The sequence below is a fragment of the Galeopterus variegatus genome, unplaced genomic scaffold (assembly GCF_000696425.1).
Source record: "Galeopterus variegatus unplaced genomic scaffold, G_variegatus-3.0.2 Scaffold4996, whole genome shotgun sequence".
NCBI lineage: Eukaryota > Metazoa > Chordata > Mammalia > Dermoptera > Cynocephalidae > Galeopterus > Galeopterus variegatus.
The window spans coordinates 32,714-52,717 of NW_007731107.1; the positions used below are offsets into that span (position 1 = coordinate 32,714).

General features: G+C 42.4%; 1 protein-coding gene across 3 annotated transcripts in view; it reads right to left on the bottom strand.

The window, feature by feature from the left end:
* TMEM255A (transmembrane protein 255A) overlaps positions 1–20,004 on the bottom strand; it is a 48,997-nt gene that overhangs the window by 19,424 nt on the left and 9,569 nt on the right. Inside the window, exons 3-7 of one of the 3 annotated variants that reach the window (XM_008588727.1) lie at positions 13,815–13,877; positions 11,545–11,634; positions 6,525–6,593; positions 4,985–5,056; positions 4,488–4,576 (exon numbers count right to left, since the gene is read on the bottom strand). In XM_008588727.1, the coding sequence (XP_008586949.1) occupies positions 4,488–4,576; positions 4,985–5,056; positions 6,525–6,593; positions 11,545–11,634; positions 13,815–13,877 (383 nt within the window). The remainder of the gene's footprint in view (positions 1–4,487; positions 4,577–4,984; positions 5,057–6,524; positions 6,594–11,544; positions 11,635–13,814; positions 13,878–20,004) is intronic. The other 2 variants (XM_008588728.1, XM_008588729.1) reach the window with 2 other exon arrangements.

Here is a 20,004-nt window from a genome sequence, read left to right on the forward strand (position 1 = left end):
CCTAAAACACTTTTGAATCTATGTCATTCATTTAATCAAAATCTTTCCATGGCTCCCCATTACCTTCAGGAAAAAGTGTCTAAATTCCTCAGTTTGCCACAATCTAGCCCCAAGTTGTAGTCCACGCTCCAGCCTGGAGTCCTCAGAAGCCCCAAACTAGCCATGCTGGGTACTTACATATTCCAAACCTCTGCTCAGATTTCTCCCCCTACATGGAAGGTACATCCTTTTGTTCTCTACCTGTCCTAATCTCTCCCATTGCTAAAAGCTTCAATAGCACCTTTTCCAAGGACTCCAGTGGCCCATTCTTTAGCTTTTTCTCTGGACTCCTGCAGCCTCAGACAGTCTATTCTTCTTAGTGTGGCACTTTGCATATGTCAATCATTCAATTATTTATTTAGTCCAATATGTATTGAGAGCCTACTCAGTGCTGAGTACTGTGCTGGGTGCTGAAGCTACAACCAAGGCCAAGACCAACATGATGTCTCTGTCGAAATTGTAACCTCTTGAAGGCAAGGGTCATTTCTTACATTTCTTTGTGTCTCCTTCACTGCCTAGAACAGTGGTGGAAACCTTAAAGGTCATCAATAAATACTTGGTGAATGAGTAAATGAGTGCAAAGACTGATCATTGTATTGATCATGAGATTGATTACCCAATATGGGCTTTCACCCCCTTGCTCTCAACCTGCTGGTTGGGCCTGGAGAAACAGATAACATCTCTGTGTTTCAGTCTCCACTTAAAGTAGGAGGCAGCAGATCTTGGATAAGGCAGGAGGGCATCCTTCTGCTCTTCAATAGAAGCCTGGGACAATACCATTTCTTGGGAGACGGCAGCCTCTGTGCATCTCTCTGTCACTGCATGTATTCTGAATAACCATTCAAGTCCCCTTCCATACAATCCTCCTGGTAAATTGAGTTCCTTAAGGGAAAAACCATGTCTTATTGATACCTATTCTTTTAGAACAGTCCTTGGCACATAGTAGGAGCTCAATAAAAGTTTGTCAAAGGAGGGAATGAATGGAAGTAAGCTATCTTTTTAAATTTTATTACCAGCTGAAGCAATCTACAAACGACCCCAACTCCTTTCATTTCCTTTAGGTTACACATGGAAAACCAGTGATATTGACTTGACCTCTCCAAAGACGAGCCAGTAGACAAAAACCCGTACTCTGAAAGGCAATTGCTGAGGAGCTGTGTCCCAGAGAAAGCCACCTTCCTGTACAAGGCTAAATGGAATAATCTATGTTTGGTATTAAAACCTCACTGCCCCTGACATCAAAGAAGGTCTGTGGGTTCGAGGGGACTGTAGAAAGTCTGTTTCCGTAGCACTGTACAAATGACTGCCTGATGTTTTTGTTGCCACTTTTTTTTCTTGGCCTCCTTTCCAGGAAATGGACAGGAGGAGCTGGCAATTGATTAAAAATAGGCTTCATGTGAGGGAAACAAATACGCATTCGGCAAAATTAAAGTCTCCAAGCCTCAGCATGCTTGTCGCCAGCTATATTTAGGCCTTGAGTTTAGGTCTCTGACTCTGGTTGGAAAAAGCCTCCAGTCAAGGAAACACTTCCCTTTATTGTGGGACCATCCCTTCTTCAGCCTTATGGCCTGGGTTTATGACCCAGTGGGACTGTTTCCTGATGAAAACCTAATCAAGTCCTTTTCTGCTGACTTCGCCTTTGGAATCTTAGCACTACAAACTTGAGGAAGGGCTTTGAGAGATGCTTGGGCCTGGTCTCCAGGCAGCCAGGTAGGTTAATGCCATTTCCACGTTTGGAGATCTTTAGGAGCAGTGTTCCCAGGACCCCACTCAGTTGCCTAGTCCAGTCTGGTGAAAAGAGAGTTCTTTTTGTTCCTTTTCAACAAATACCACTCTCTTTTCATCAGTTCTTTACTTATGCCCAGCCAGTGTATATAGATAAGATGAAGTCATACTTCCTGCCCTTAGAGAGCCCATAGTTTAGCAGTTTTTCATAAAATTCGTTTAGAACTTTGAAGACAATACTGGTATAACTTGCTTTAAGAAAGTAAGAAAATCAGTTATGAAGTTCAGATTGACAGGAAGATAAATTGGGCCTGAGCTCCCACTTTCAAAAAAAGAAAAAATTCACCTAAGGGTTCAGCTAAATGGAATTTAAAGTAGGATTCTGTGTATTCAAACCTTTCTGGGAAACACACCCATCACAGAGAGCAAGGTGTGTCTGCAAGGAATCACTGCTCGGCCCTCTCAGTGGGCCTCTTCTCTCCTCTGTCAGGCCCAGTTCTGGCCACTTCCCAGCTCCCACCCCAGGAGGCCAGGAAATGGGAAGAGAGAAGGGAGTGGGCCAGAGGAGAGGGAGAGAGCAGCAAGAAGGAGAAGGGAGGAGGATGGCAGGAGGAGGATAGAAGAGGGAGGAGAGAAAAGTGAAGACAGAGCAGGGGAGGGAGAGGTAAAGGGAGGCAAGAGGAAAGAGAGCAGAATAACCCCAATTCCCTGAGAACCTACTTTACTTTTCTGATCATTTTTGTAAGGATGGGCTCAGAAAGTACAATTATAGCCAGCTCTCAATCACCACTGCTAAGGAGGGAAGTCCTTAGGGTGCTGGAGCTACAACCAAGGCCAAGGCCAACATGATGTCTCTGTCAAAATTGTAACCTCTTGAGGGCAAGGGTCAATAAGTGCTACTTATTATTGCAACATGAATAATTGAACCCCCGCAGAAAATCCCTGAACCTCATTTGAGTCTTTAAGTTTTTCTCTTCCTCTATCGTCAAACCTTTCAACAAAATGAGACTGATGCTGACAAAGAAGGTAAAGAGCTGGTGAGTGTTCTCTCCCTTCTCCTCCCTGCCTCCAGTCTGTCAGGTCTTAATCCTCAAACCAGAGAAACTGGCCCCCAAATAGCAAGAGTGAATGAGGGGGCTGTATCCACCGGATGCCTCTGAATCTAGCTCCATCCAGCCTGCCTCTGCCAGTTCCTCCCATACTCCCTCCGTCCCACGGCCCTCAGCTCTCATGCTCTCATGCACTAAGCATCTGAAGAAAACACCTGCTTAAGCAGGCATGGCTGACACACCCCACATGAAGGTGTGTTCGCTCATGCTCCACATCACCTACTTATGCCTCCCTGTCAAGTCCACCTTCTAAATTGCTCTTTAAAATATTCCCTGCTTTCTATTGTCCCCAAACAAACTTAATCTAGGCTCCCTTTTCTTCAGCCTGCACTGTCACAGTAGCCTCCCAGTTGCCTCCCATCTCTAACCACTCAAGTCCATCTTCCATACTGTCCCCTTCAATGGCTCCCAATTGCCTACAGGGTCAAGTCCAAAGTCATTCTTATGGCCAATGGGCTCTTCATCATCTGACCTCTGGCTACAACTCTGTCCTCACCTCCTACCACACCTTCTATAACTACCTCCACCCCTCACCTCCTCATAACTTCTAAAAATATCCTTCCCACCTCTACCCCCTTTTGGTTTGTCTCCTAACTACTATCCTTTAAATCTCAGCTCCCACATCACCTCCTCTTTAACACTGTTCCCCCCAGCAAACTCTGATTTTCATTCATTTGGGCCACTAGGGTCCCTGCTACATCCACTAGTTCCCCACCATATTTATCACACTATATTGCAATCAATTGTTCATATATCTATCTTCTCTAGTAGTCTGGGAGCTCCTCAGTCACAATCTCTGTGTTACTAGCACCTAAATATGTTTTGAAAGAAAGAATGAATGATATTTTGGCAACTGGAGGGCAGAGAGCCAGAGTGGTTGTAGCAGAACTAGCACCATATCTGCCCCCACCTCAGGGCCTTTGCACTTGCTATTCTCTCTGCTTGAAACACTATTCCCCAAGTAGCTGGGTTGCCTTCTCGCTTCATTCAGGTCTCTGCACAGATGTCATCTCCTCAAAGAGGCCTTCCTTGGATATTCTGTCTATTATGGCACATGAATACATGCCCCACCTCATCACTATCTATCTACCTCTCCTGCTTCCTTTTTCTTCAGAGCTCTGATGACCATTTGGCATTATATTATATATTTGTGTGCTTATTGACTGTCTCCCCTACTAGAATATAAGCTCCATGGCGGCAAGGACTTTTATTTTGTTTGCTGCTGAATCTTCAGTTTCTGGAACAGGGCCAGGCACAGAGAAGGTGCATAATAACTCTTTATTGAATGTTGTTGAACTCGGACATAGACAGAGCTGGGTTTGAATTCTACCTCTACCATTTTCAAGTTCTGTGTGAACTTGGGCTAGCTGTCTCCTTCCTTTGGGCTGCACTTTCCTCATCTGTAAAATGGGAATAACTCTATATACCTAATAGGTAAGAATTAAGTAAGATCGAGTATGTGAACATACTAAGCATGATGCCTGGCACAGAGAAAGCAGGTAATGCCTGTCTTCTACTTCTCTGATCACTACCATTTACCTTTCCCCACCCTCAGCCCTTCTAGTGTCCAGTGTGGTCAAACCATTATTCCTGTGCCTGGGGCTCAACACTTACTTGCCACAGTTGTAGAGGTCACAGCAGAAGCAGGTGTTGCCCCGGATGCGAGGCGTGCAGAATCCACGGCTGAGGTGAGGGCAATTCACCTGAGGATACACAACAGTGAGAAAATGAGCTGGCATTGGATGGGAGGCAGGACCTCTGGGACTGGAAGTACAAGTTGGTGACTGATGGAGATGATAAGAATGGCTGTGAAATGAACGCACCAACACATGAGAGGGACGGGGCTGGGCAGGGAGCTGGTGGAACTGGCGCATGAGGCAAGTCACTGTGCTGCTGGGCTCGATTCCAGCCTCAGCCATAGCCCTCAGTGCCCCATCCCTGTGGGTGGAAATGGAGAGGAGAAAGGACAAATGGAAGGACAGACGGAAGAACAAATGGATGGTAGGCAAAAAGGATACAAAGGGAGGGGAAATAACGGTACAGGAGGAAAGAGGATCAGGTGGGAAGGAAGACAGAGGGGCTGTCACATGCACTCTGAAGTACAATAGTACCTCTCTAGCTGCCTGGGTAAGGTTCCTCATAACCCCCGCGGAAGGAGAATTTTTGGTTGAGGAACTTATGACCTTACATAGGAAAAATAGGGTTAGGGGGACCAGGGTTACAAGTGAACCTATGGAATATTATTAATATTATTAATTATTAATGTTTTTACAGTTACCAAATTAACACAAGAAAGCTATCATGATGAAATCAAGACAATAGCAACGACATTTTACACATTTTGAGTTTACAAAAAAAATGTTTAAAACATGAAAAATAAAATTCATTTCCATTTACTGTCTATTGCTTACAAAAAATTTTCTAGGCTCTCCCTTTCCCCCCATATGGATGCAAAGAAGTACTTGTAAATTTGTTTTGCTTTGTTATAGAGAATATTCATACTAAATGGACACTTTTTTCTACATCTATATATGAGCATTCATCTAAATGCTCATTGCCTTTTTGATAAGCTGTTAGCATGTACATATTTCTAATCCTCCCTTCTAACCCAAGAATAGTTAGAAAGATGGAAAATTTGTGATTGGTAAAAGAAAAAGGAGGTAAGTGGATGGCAGAGCCAAAATAAAAGTATTTGCCATGGTGCCTTGGGAGCAGGACCATCACTTTGCCTAACTCCGAGAGCACCATTCACATTGTATTTTATGTAAAATGGTTTCCCCTAAAGTTGTACACTGCAGTGGTCATCTTACATCCACTAGTCTTCCTTTTCTCTTCCCAATCACAAGTTTACCATTTTCAATTCGAAAGTTTATCACTTTCAATATGAGGTAAATAGAGTACCAAATTGTCAAGGTTTCTGGAAGCACAGGTAGAGTTTTGTATGAAGGAACCCCTGGGATAGGGAGGGATTATTGTGTACTGAAATGAGAGCTCTCCAAAAATGAGCTGGAGCCATGCTTCGCCTCACTGCCCATTGCCTCTCGTTCTGCCTGAGGTGACACAGAACACAAAGAGAGCTGTGTGGGATAAGAGAGATACTTTTATGTGCCCACTCAAGCATTATGAGGCTGGCCTCTTGGGGGTGTCATGAGAGGGACCAGGCTGACAATCTGGGCCTCCCCAGAGTCTCGAGGTGGACCAGACTTCTCAATAACCCTCATCCGGCCTCCAGACCCCTCCCACATGGACTCAGGCTCTGCCTCCCTGGTCCAGGCCTAGTGCCTTGGTGGGGCTCCTGCTTTTCTTCTAGCTGGGCCCCATGTACAGACAACTAAACCATCATCCATAGAGAAGGGGGAGGGGCATGCCCTGTGGCCTCTGTCCCTCTTGGTATCAAAGCCAAACACTGAGAGGCTGCTGGCTGGGGTCAGAGAGCAGCCTGTGGCCACAGAACAAATCTGATTAGGCCTCCTGACGCTCTAACCTATGACCATGGTCTCATTAGCACTGTGCTATGACCCACTGAACAAATCAGCTACAGACACCTAGCAATGAACCTGAGGCCCATGAAAAGAAGTAAAAGAAAGGTAGTTTCAGGCAGAACAGCAGACTTTCCCAGGAGGTAAACACATGCAGCCTCATTCCGCTCACCTCCTCAGCTTCCTTCTGGGATGTCTTGGGGACATAGTGGCACCTATTAGCGTAGAGTGGTTTCAGATCCTGGAAAAAGAAACACCAAACCAAAGGGGTTTTGGCTTTGGAAAATAAAGCAGCAAGAGCTCTGCTTGGTAATAAAAGATTTGAAAATAACACACACACACACACACACACACATATCAGAGCAGGCAGTGGGTTCAGTTAATTTCTGAAAGTTGCCCATCTAAAGAGACAGAATATGAGAATCAGACAAAAATGCTCTAATAACTGCACACAGTTAATAAGAGATGGATATTGATTGAGAAATGGGTTTCTTGAAATTTCCTCTCTGGTTTTCCTTTACTTCTAGTCTGTCTTCTTGCAAACAGTCCTCAGGGAACAAGATTCAAAACTCCAGGTTATTGTGACATGATGCTCCAACAATAAAATCTCATTTTCACCTGAAGACAGGACTAGGGCTGGCTGTCTTGTACTCCCTGCTGTCATTTCCATGGCGTTTTCAGAAGGAAGAGCTCAGGAAGCAAGCTCCATGATGATGGGCAGCTACTGAGATTGCTATAGATTTTAACTCAACTGAACTATGAACCATTTTCACTCAGCTACACAGATTAGATAAAGCCAATGAACTTCAAAAATTCTGCTAAAGCCCAGAAAACTAACATGGGGCTCAAGGACAGTCGATTTACCCTGCTGGCTTGGCCAGCTTCCTGGTGAGGGAGGTCTCAGGCATGGGGGTTGGGGTAGAAGAGACAGACAACAGCAGGCGGCCTGGAAGCTTGCAGGCAAAGGATGCTGTTCACTTTCACGGCTGATGCTAAACATCCCCTCAGTGGTAGGGGGCTTCTGCCAAAGGCAGGTTAGGACAGGACATTATGCAAACTGACCTCAAGGGTTTGGCCAAAGTACCCAGGCAGAGGGAATTTATCTACTACCTCCCTCCTCTCTGCCCCCACTTCTCTTGATATTTCCGATAATCCTGGTGGCTGATTTTCCCCACACATGTGATTTAACATCTCCTGTGCTTGGCACCCAAGTGCCTCTTGCCTCCTAGTGGGCCACCCCATCAAGGACCTAGGACTTTCCATCAGCTACTTTTACATGAACCTCCTGGCTGCTCGATGTTCTGAAAGCACGTTGCCCCATTAGCTTAGCCTGGAATCAGGCTGGAAAGGAATGAGGGCTCTCATGCTCACACCCGGAAGGGTTTATTTTCCATGTTTGGGTATGGCAGAGTCATTGTTATCTTACAGAAGAGGAGGCTTGATGTGTTGGTCATATCCCTCCTGACCTCCTGCTTCTGCAAAAAGCATTTGGCCACCAATTGTCCTGAATGAAGACAAACATGTGGTGGTTGCCCATTTGCTGCTTCTGACTGCTATTCTTCATTGAGGCCCCAAAAGAGGAGCAAGAATAGGCAATTGGGAGGTGAGAAAAGGTCACTCAGCCAGGGCTTGGCAACTTCTTTAATCTGAAGGGTCACCAACTATGGAGTGAAGGGGTGGAAAGGAAAATTGCTTTACATTGAGCGTCTCCTCTATGCCAGGCCCTCTTAGGTTATGCTTATACCCGTTATTTAATTTCATCCTCATGTTAACCCTGAAAGGTAGAGTACTATTACATCCATTAGGAATAGAAGGAAACTGCGGCACAAGAAATAAAAGTGACTTTCCCAGCTAGTTAACAGCTACAGTAGGGGAGCGGAAAGGAAGGAAATATGAGGCAACAGAGAAGGAACAAGACACAAATAGAGGGATGTAAAAAAAAAAAAAAAAAGGTAGTTCTTAAGGGAAAATTCAGATTCACCCAAGCCAAAGGAATGGGGCAAGATGATGTAAAGGGGACAGGCTGGCTCTAACGCACCCAAGCTAAGGTAGCTAGGGTCTAAATGTGCCTTTAATTTAAGTTGCCTGACAGATTAATAAAGCCTCCTTCCTCAAAACTCTTTGGGTATCAGTGAGGATTGGCAGATGTCATAGGGCAGGTATAGTAAAAGCAGAAATATTTTCTTTAAGATTTCTCCAGCGTTACCCCAAATCCCTGAGACAAATGCTATACTGTAGGTCACTAACTACAGGAGGTACTGAAGGCCTGGATTCACGTAAATAGGTGATTGATCATTAGAGGAAACTTTCAGTAAATATAATTTGGATTTTTGCCGATGGCCTTTGACTGAGGTCAATGATCAAAAACATTAGGAGTGTCAGAAAAATGCAAACCAAAACTATAATGAGATACCACTTCATACACACCAGGATGGCTAGAATCAAAAAGTCACAAAATAACGAGAGATGGCAAGGATGTGGAGAAATCAGAAATCTCATACACTGCTAGTGAGAACATAAAATAGTGCAGCCACTTTGGAAAACAGTCCAGCAGTTCCTCAAACAATTAAACATAATTAGCTATGGCCCAGCAGTTCCACTCTTAGGTGAAAAGGAAATGAAAATAAAAACACATATCCCTGAAGAAACTTGTATGCAAATGTTTATAGCAGCATTATTCATAGTAGTCAAAAGGTAAAAACAACCCAAATGTCCATGAACTGGTGAATGGACAAACGAAATGTGGTATATCCACACAACAGATTAGACCATAAGAAGGGAAGAAGTTCTGACACATGCTACAACATGGATGAGCCTTGAAAACATTGTACTACGTGAAAGAAGCCAGTCACACGAGAACACACGTTACATGATTTCATTAATATAAAATGTCTAGAATAGGTATGTCTATAAAAAAAGGAATTAGATTAATGGTTGTTAGGGTTAGAGGAAGTGGGGGTATAAAGAGATGATAGCTAAAGTGTATGGGGTTTCTTTTTGAGACGATGAAAATCTAATGTTGACCGTGGTGATGGTAGCACATACTGTGACTATACAACAAACCACTGAATTATACACTTTAAATGAGTGAATTGTATGGGATATGAACTACATTTCAATAGAGCTGTTTTTTAAAAAAAACATTAGGAGTGGGAGGAGGAGGGAAAAGAAGGAAGCCATTTTAGTTCATGATGCCATCAAAATCTACTGTAGGCTTCTTAGCCACTAGGCCTATGTTGCCATGGAGACTGCCTCAGAGTGAATACTGCTTGTCAAATGGGGATAATAATGCCTGCCCTACATACCTCACAGGGTCGCTGTGAGTCTCAAATGGGATAATAGATGTGAAGGCATATTGAATGCATTATACAAAACAAAGAATTATTGTTATTAAGATGACTCCTGTTGAATACAAAGTAGTATGCATACTATGATTGACTGCAACCATGCTAAGTAATAGGTATATATTCAGAGGGTAATACGCAAAAACAATAAGAATTTCTATGTTAGGGTGGTAGAGTTGTGGATGCCAAAAGTTACTGATGTGCCATTTGCCTTTTGGGGAAAATAAAGATGGCTGTTCTCAGCTAAAATCAGAAGGGACGGGTCCCTGAGAGAAAATCAGGCAAAGAGGTTCTCTCTCCCACCCCTTATTTTTCCTACTGCCCAGAAATTATTTACTGAGATGACATTTCAGAGATTGCTTGGGTGACAGCCTTGACCATATGAGTTCCTCAATCTTGGTGAGCAAAAGACTAACTCTTCTGTCTGGAAGGAGGGTCCAAGAATGGGTTGGAATTGAAATAATGATGTCTCAAATTGTCCTAACCCAGATCCAACCATACACATGACACTCCCTCAGGATGGCCTTAACAATTAGCCAGTGACTAAAATGGAATAAAACATCATTTGATCCACAGAAAATTCTAACAATCCAGTTTTGCTCTAATTCAATTGTTTTAGAAAACATCATTTCCAACTAGTTCCTGGGATGCTTTTATTTTCAGTGTTGGTTCAGTTGGAAAAAAATGACTGTGAGTTTGTTGTGGGGGCTCAGTAAGTTGCTATGACTCACTCTTGATTTTGGTTTGTGGGCCAGATCAGGGCTATGTTATGACTTCCCTGGGCCTTAGGCTCTTTTGCCTTTGTGGGCCCCTTCCTCCATTAAAAATATTAAAAATTTTATTTTATTTATTTTAATGATAGTGTATGACTGCATTGTTATAAGACAAATATATTTATATTATATGCTAAAACTTCTTTTGACCTCAAAGTTCATTTTTATTTGCAAAGAAATAATAACATTTTTATAAGACCTTGAAGGTACTCTGGGTTCTAGGCACTGTGCTTATTATGCCTAATGAAGAATTCAGCCCTGGGCCAGATATCTGGAATACTATGAAATAGAAAGCACTGAAAGAAATGAGGGCTCTTAAAGAGAGCCACATAAAAATGTCCATAGTCTCAGGCTTCTCCAGAGAAGGAATACAGGTTTGGGTTTCAGGAGGAAAATGGCCCTCACTGAAGGCACAGTTTCTACAGAGCAGGAAGCATTTGGCACCTGAACTGCAGGACTGGTCTCTAAGTGGAGGCTTCTAGCTCTAGGGCTTTCTCCAGATCCCCAATCACATCACTACTCTCCAACCAATGTTGTAGTGATAGCAATATTTGGGTATCTGAGAAGAGGTGACTCTGTCTTCATGGGCTGCTCTTGTTGCTGTTGAAGGAGAGGTGAGCCACTGAAACTTTCAAGGCTCTCAGGAAGTCATGTGGCTTCCTGCTGCTCTCTCCCTAACCCCTCACCCACGACACTAATTCCAAGACATTCCCCTGGCCCCAATGCCCTTATATTTGCCTTTCCAAATCTTACCAATATGTCAAAGGCCTGGCTCTAGCCCTACCATCCCTGGGAAGCCTTCCCTGACGTCTGGAGTCTAAGATTAACCACTATGGCTGAGTGGAGTTTATACCACTCGGAGTTTGTACCCCAAGCTGAGACTCAGTTTTCTAGATGCCTGTGCATCAACTGGCATCCTCATCTTGACTGTCAGCTCCTTGAGTAAAGGGACCCTTGTCTTCTCCCTTTTGTGTACCCCTCATAGCACTTAACACAGCATGGAACATCCAGCACACATTCAATAAAGCCTTGCTGTATTGCACATTTACTTTAACCCAGGACCAAAAATACTCACAATGTGTCTGGCAGCAAAGACCCCGTCAACTATGGCACAACAAAAAGCCGCAATCACACCAAAGCTGATAAACACAATAGAAGCCACCAGCTGCAGGGGAGAACAAAACAGAAGTGTTTGTTACCTTCTACTCTTGCTGCATCTGGAGACTAGGCAATCCCCGAGAGACAGCCAGCCAAAGCATAACTCTAGCCTGCCACCCAATGGGGATTCTCTTTTCAGACATGCAGGAGAAGTGGGAACAGGGGTAGGCAGGTGATGCAGAGAACGGGCAACTAAAGCACGTTTTACATTTTCAGGGCAAGCTAAGCAATTTACTCTGTGAGCACCAAGTGAAGAGGAGGCTTGCTGGTATCCAGCATGCTGTCTATGGAGGAATTTCACTGGGTGGCCCTTCCATCCTCGGACCCAGAAAAATGTTGAACTATTAACATCATATAGTCCATCCCCCTATATTATTTATGTGAAAATGGAGGTACAGTGAGGGAAACTGCTGTACTCAGCGTCTCCATCTAGTCTATGGAAGAGCCTGGTGCCCACCAGCTCCTAGTCGTGTTCTTTCCACCCCCTCACATGCTATTTGATTGTATAGCAGGCACTGATGAAGACAAGGAAGATTCTGAGGTCCTGCACCACGCTACACGGCCTTCTGTATCATTGAAGAAAGAGGACATTCAACTTAGTAAGACTTAAATATCAAGGACATTTTACAAGGGTTGACGTCTCTGAAATGGATTAATTCTGTGTGGTCTATATGGAAACTTTCAAGTAAGAAAAAATGTTTGCTTGCATCAGACTGCCCTATTCTCTAATCATGTTAAATAACAAAAATTTCCTAATAATCTGTCTTCTCTTACAAAGGTGATACTACAAACCAATGTGTGTGTTGGGGGGGGTAGGTGTTTCAATGTGTTTCCAGGGGCGGGAATAGGTGCTATCTGAGCTCACCATCTGCCTGTGTTCGCCCTTAGAACTAGATGGAATCAGCATTTCTCTTCTTTAAAGTTTTGCTGCTTTCCAGGGAGATGGAGGAAACCAAAGTCAAGGCCACCCTAGGGTTCTCCCACCTCGACAAGCTAGGAGGAAATATTTATCTCCTTTGGGAGTTGTTCAGAAACCTCTCTTCATAAATCTCACTTTACAGCACTACAGGGAATTGGTAAATAATGGATGAACGATGTCATGAAATTGGCATTATTAGCTATGCTATGATCAGCTCTACAATTAAAACTCCTCCATTATTTTGAATAATTTAAGAACAAAGTACAAACACACTGACGTAGGGGGAGTGCAGGTGAAATGGAAGAAAAAAACTATTAGAACTACTCTGAGGGTGATTCACCACATTGCTGGGGGAAAACATATGGTTAGAGTTCTCTGTCCCTGGAGCTATTACATTATCTTATTAAACTTGCTGTTAAATAGGCCCCATTAGCAAAGTGTTGATGCCACAGAGACTTTTTACGGGGTAAGCCTAATCAGTCCACCATCTGACCACTCACCAGCCATCTTGATTTGCAAACCTATAAAACTGCAGTGTGCTTGCAATTCAGCCTGTACCTTCTACCCTTGCCCTTGAGGAAGCATTCTCAGACTGAACTGGGAAAATATGACAGCTTGCTCTTGTGGGCTCCCATTAGGACATATAACTTTCTAAGCTTCACCCTCTGTTACATACTCATCTTTCCTTTCAATTTTACAACACATTTAGCTTTGACTGGGTAATGGAGATACTTTAGCTTGGCTTCATAATTTTATTTTGTTTGTATGTATGTGTGTCCCAAGTACTTCTGTTCTCTTAATCTAAGTCCCCTAGATTGCAATCTCCTAAAAGGCAGAAACCCTCTGCAAAAACTTTTCCAAAAAGTTATGTATCAGAGAGGAAGATGTAAGGGTCACCACTAATCCAGGGCTGCAATAACAGAAATCATAGAAGCAAAGGCATTCTAGGTGAAGACGATAGCCTGACTGGAGAGACTAGAGCACTCCTTTGGGAGCAAGGAGGAAAGCAAAGGGCAAGATCCAGAATATTCTTCCTTGTGGCTTAAGGAGACTAGATAGGCCAATGAGGAAGCATCAGGCAAGATGAGAACAAGTCCCATACCACAAGGCCTCTGTAAAACAAGTTCCCTGGAGTGTTAGGAGAAAAGGCAAAGTAGCAGTTTCTTTTGTGGCCAAATTTGTACAAACTTAAGAGATGTGTTACTTATCCACATAAATTTTGAGCTTTTTCAGATGAAGAACTTGATTCTATAGGAATGAAAACTTACCATCTGCCGTTTGTTCTCAATAAGGTTTGATCCAATGATTCCAAGGAATGATCCAAAGCCGAGCTGCAAAGCAACATGGCACACATAGCATGTGGGCAGACAGTCAGCCTGACCACACAGTCATTCCAGCTCCTGAATATGATTCAGGGTAATGAAAAATAACTGGGGTAGAGATGTTAAAGCCACATGCAGTTGTTACTTACACTAAAACCACATGTACAATAAAAGTATTTTCTCCCACCATTTGCCAATTTTCTCTTGTAGCTATGAATCACACCTAAAAAGAAATTCGAGTGCCCCAAAACTAAAAGTAAATGTCAACCATAGCTTTTCAGAGCCTACCTATTTCAATTTCAATATCTATCACCCAGCATGTGATTGGTGAGTCAGCAAGAGACAAATAATGGTGAAATGCACACATTATATTCTGATCTTTATCTTTTTTTGAAAAAGACCTTCCACTCTGATGCATGGATTACAAAATAAAGATTTGCAATAGCAATTTTTGATGCATCCGGCATACTAACAAAACTCAGGAAGTATTTTAGAAATCAGCAATCACCTTAACCCACACTAAAAAAATAAAATCAAAAAAAAGATCTTTTTTTTGAAGGCCTGTATCTGTGGTTGACCCACTGCAATTTATGTTAGCACTTATTCACCTCTTCTTCCATCTCTCCTTCATTTACCGACAGAAAGCATTCATTAAAGGGTGAACAGAAATGGCAGCGTAAAACCCTGAAAAACAATTTCCCTGTCTAAGTGGCTGGAATATGGCTCGGTGTAGCAGATCCCACCGCCTTCTCAGCTCCGCCATTAGTGGACTGAGTCTGCCAGTCTCAACTGAAAATGATGGCTAACCGACAGCTGTTGAAGGGGATGAAAATGGAAGAAGTAAAAAGTGGTGAGAATGGACCAATAAATCTTAAAGCAAGTTCAGCAATATAGTTACATTTCTCTTTGGCCTCACTAATGGTCTGGGTTTCCTTCTGCAGCCTTACCTTGGCTCACAAGAGCATCTGTTTCAGTCTGAGACCACCAAGCCTCACACCTAGGCCTGGAAATCTAATGGATTCAAGCACTGAGCAAAATTTTGATGGGGCAGTATAGGGGGACGGGGTGATTGTCTCAAGACCCCAAGAATGAAAGAGAATGAAGGGAAGAAATGAATGCAAATTTCCAAGAACTCCTTCTGTGGAGCCACTCAGCCAGCACCCCCTCTTGGGAAACAGAAGCTGAAGTACCTGACGGTATATCCCATGCCATTCAAGACTCTACCGAGAACATCCTCATTCAACAGTTCATCTTCATTCAACTATGCCTGTCTCCCACCAGGTCTTAGTTCAAATATAATTAGAATGTGTTGTCATAAAGTACACTGATTAAAACCTGGTTATCACACTAGCCTGTCTTCCAACCCCGTATCTTCCACTTATGTCTGTGCAACCTTGAATAAACTAATTAAACTCTCTAAACCTCGGTCTCCTTATATGCAAAACAAGGACCATAGTACCGGCTACCTTATAGGGCTTTTGTGAGGATTAACCAGGATGATATATTCAAAGAACGTGGCACAGTGACTGTTACACAGTAAGTACTGAGTAAATATTATTTTGTTCTAGTGGTTATTATTATTACTATTTTTAAAGACATTTAACTTTTGAACCACTCTAACCTGATTTAAGCTGGAAAACCCTATCATTATTTGTCTATTTCATGATAAGAGAGTGTCCCTGTTCTATCTTATCTCTCCCTCCGATATGTTCCACAGCTTTTATTTTTTAGGAGGAATTCTATGAATAGTCTGTGCTTATGGTACCGGGGCCACTTGTGGAGATTAAGAGAAATTCAGAGGCAGCTTCTTACAGAGAAAATAAGTCCTTTTACTGAACAGTTCTTCAGCTTCCACAGATATTCACAGAATGTCTCCTGAACTCCGACAGCAGTCTTTTACCCTAAGACAGGAGGCAAAGACACTCGCTGTTCCTTGCACACTCAAATAACTCTGATGGCAGTGACCAGAAGAGGTGGTAGAAGCCTTGTGGAGTTGACTGGAAAGACGTGCACTCTAGAACCAGAAATCCTAGGCCAGCCAGCTACTTCATCCAGTTCCCTTTCCCTCTCTTCCCTTCCATTTTATTCTACTCCAGTCCATTAGATTTGCTAACATTCACTGAGTATCCCTTTATGTCAAATGAATAAGAAGACATGGCCCCTGCCCTCCAAGAGCTCATAGTCAAGTGAGGGAGAGACAGACTGTGGCTTAAGAACCACAGGCAAGGTAAAAACAGAGAGCTATATAAGCAGGGAATAATTCATTCTGGATTATATCCTTGCTCTGCTACTTATAAACTGTATGACCTTGGGCCAGTCCCTTAACCACTCTGTGCTTGTTTCCTCATATATATGAGGAATATAAAATGGAAATCACAATAGTATGTACCACACAAGGTTGCTGTGAGGATTAAATGAGATAAAGTATGTAGTGTGACTTGCACAAGATAGGCTGCTAAATAAATAGTAATTCTAAGGTTTTGTAGAGGAGGAGACATTTTTATATGGGCTAGAAGGATGGATAGAGTTCAGCAGGCAGGGAACTAATATCTATTGAGTCATGGCTGGAAGAATTCACTCACCATTGTCACTAAAATACCTTACATTTGAAAAGCATTTTCAGTTAAAGAAGCACTTGCCTCCCATTTTGGTCACAGGAATGCTATGGAGTTTGGTGGAGCTGATACTATTCCCATTTGATAGACGGGAAAATGGAAGCCTAGAGTATTATAAGAACTTATCCCCTCTTACAGAAAGTTAATGGCAGGGCCAAGACTAGCTAGCCAACAGTTGGTGTTCTTTCATCCACATCTCACTGCATGTGTGGCCACTATTAGTAGAATAGTGACCTTGAAGCAACAAGAGCCTTATTGTCCCCTAGGGAATAAGTTCTCTGCAGAGATGGAGTGAGAAATCCTACTTGGGGAAGAGCTGAGAGGCTGAAAATAAGGAAGGGAAAACCAACAGAGTTTCCTGAAAATGGGCAGCTGCTTCTAACCAACTGTTTACTTTCCCAAGACCTCAGAGAGGTAAGCTTCTGTGGTCCCCTGTCAAGAGCTTCATGGAATCATGTAATGTTCAGACCTTTGGACCTCCATCTTGATTCCCCATTACCTGAACAAATTTGTTTGTTTGTTTGTCTTGTTTGTTTTGTTTTAGCTGCCTTCCACTTGTGCAAGAAAAAAAGACAAATAATTAGAAATCAAAGTCAGATTTAAGGGCTCTTTCTGGGCTGGACCCTATCATCTATGCCTGTTCCCATCCAATGTTCCAGACACCCAGGGCTGAGGCTCAGAAGGATTGATCATTCAGTAAATATTAATTGGACATTTACTCTGTGGCAGGCACTGTGTTCAATCTGAGATTTGGAGGCCAGGAAGTGGGGTGGGATATGATACCAAAACCAATGAGACTCAGGCTCAAGGAGCTCATAGTATAATTAGGTAAATCGGTACACAATTTTTTTTTTTTTGGCATAATCCTGAAATCTATAAAACTCTTAAAACCAAATGAGTTTTTTGTAACTAACTTGGTGGCAAAACCTGAACTGATCTGAGGTTATTTTATAATCTCATCCCACTTAGTGTAAAAATTCATGTTTTATTATAGACTTAAATGTCTCATCTTTAAAGTGTACTTATTAAGTTAGGAATTTATATTTTAGAATTAAAATTTAGAAACATTTTCAACATTTTCATGAGGTGGAAAGTTTCTGCCTAATTCACAATAAACCACAAAATCCCACTATCCAGGCTCCTTATATTTCCTAAGCAGTTAAGTTAATCAAACTTTTTTGGACTTATCAAAAGAGTCTTTACATGTGAAGCTGAAGCCACATTGGCCTAGACAAGGTTTCTGGGCTACTGATTGTTTTGAATGATCACTGTTGTTCCTGTCTCCTAATATCCCAGAATAACTCTGTTATGATTTTCTTTCTTTTTTTTAAAAAAAAAAAAGATGACCGGTAAGGGGATCTTAACCCTTGAGTTGGTGTTGTCAGCACCACACTCACCCAATGAGCTAACCGGCCATCCCTATATAGGGATCTGCACCCATGGCCTTGGTGTTATCAGCATCACACTCTCCCAAGTGAGCCACTGGACAGCCCTCTGTTATGATTTCCAATTAACTTAGCCCCCAGTAAATGGGGCAGAAACCCCTGGTTTCTCTCCTGAAAGAAAGCCCAGGCTAGTATGAGCCCTACAGCACAACAGCTGAGAACATATACAATAATAATAGGCTTTCCCCACTGATCAGAGTGCCAACTCCATCTTTTAGGGTGCTTGGGAAACACATTTAGGGCCCCTTTCTCCTGCATCTAATGTAAGGGGAGGTGTAGAGAGAAGGAGCAACCTCTCTCACCTGCCCTTTTCAGCTTCATGCAACAACCGAGGCTCTTGGATTTTTAGGTCTTCAGAGTAGAAAGCTCACTAGAACTCTTCTGGAATGGAATATATCTTGAATATTCAAGGACAGCAAAAAATCTTAAGCCAGTTTGTCTGTCTTTGTCAGTCTTAATTTTTAAAAACTTTACAGTTCAGCACATCTTTAAAGATGCATGTGTACATATGTCTCTTAGAATGATGATACTACATTCTAGCTCAGGTACAGTAGCTAATGTGCTATTATAATGCACAACACTGTGCAAGAGCATCTCGTTTGGCAAAATAAAGATGCCCCTGAAAAGTTCCACATGGCTTAGAGTTATGCAAATTGAATTACATTGTAAATGCCTGAGATCTCAATATTTAAACGAATCGTACAGTGAGTCTTTTAATCTAATAACATCTCCCTATTTTGTCTGTTTTGAACGTTTGAATTGTCACGTATTGTTAACACATTTAACCAGAGTCCAAAATAGCAGAGTTCTGAATAACCTGAAATTTTTCAAAGTTCTATACAATTGTAATTTATATTCAAAGTGATCGATTTGACAGTGCAGAATCTTAAAATGCCACATTATGCTTCTTCTAGTTTTATTGCTAAGCATATTTTATATTGTGTTTTAGCTCTCCAAGTGTTGATGGTCCACCTGAATTAGACTCTTCTGGGGTGCTTATTAAAATGTAGATTCCACATTTATTATTTTTTCAATCAAAAGTTAGCTCATGAAATGAAAATTCAGATTTCTGGGGCCCACCCAGACCTACCAAGTCAGAATCTCTGGAATTAGGAAGTAGAGATCTGCATTTTTTACAGGCTCACCAGATCATTCAGTTTATATAGTACCTCCCTAATAACCAAACTATTCAATTAGTGAAAGCGCCCCATTGCCAGACAAATCTTAATTCTCAGGTGTTTACTGTTTCAGATGTATGAGTCATAATCATATTTGTTACAACATGATCTGACCTATAAACTCAAATGGATTTTTCTGCTTTTCAATCTGCTATCTTTCCCCCTCACTTTCTATAATTAAAACACATTTTAAAGAAATGATCTACAGGAACTGTGAGAGCAAATTCTTAAAGGTTAAATCATGGGGACACACTGTCCTTAGGGATGGCTCTCTTATTAACACATCCATATTAGCTTTTAGTGAAACGCACACACACAGACACACGCCCCCACTGCTTCAACTTCCAGTGCTAGCTGAACATCAGGTACCTGAACAACAGCAATCTTGCTCCCTCCTTCCTTTGTTAATGTATTCCAATCTAGCCACCCACAGGCAGATATTCTACAGAGAAAGTTCATAGCCACTGTTCATGAATAAGAGTTCATACTCTTAAATGACATTGAAAATACCTTCCCCTCACCCACAGAGATTCTGAATCTTGGCTTGAGCATTTGCCCATCAGTCAGAAATATTTTACTAACGCAGCTACCTGAAGCACACAAAGTCACACAGACCCTATAAATTGCTTTTCCAAGCCACCAAAATGCTATCTTACCCGCTCCTTTCCCCCCCTCTCCCCTTGCTTGTGTTTAAAAATAAAACCCAATTCTGCTGATGACTGGTTTTCTTGCCTCACCACAGGAAGTGAACTGGGTGAGTTCTCACATCACATGTTTAACAGAGGGCACCAAACGGTGTCTGTGGGACACGTGCCTGCCCTCGGCTGAGGGGAGCCCAGCCTGCCCAAGAGCTGTGAAGAAACTCCCCCCCACTCAAAAAAAAAAAAGATTTTCTATT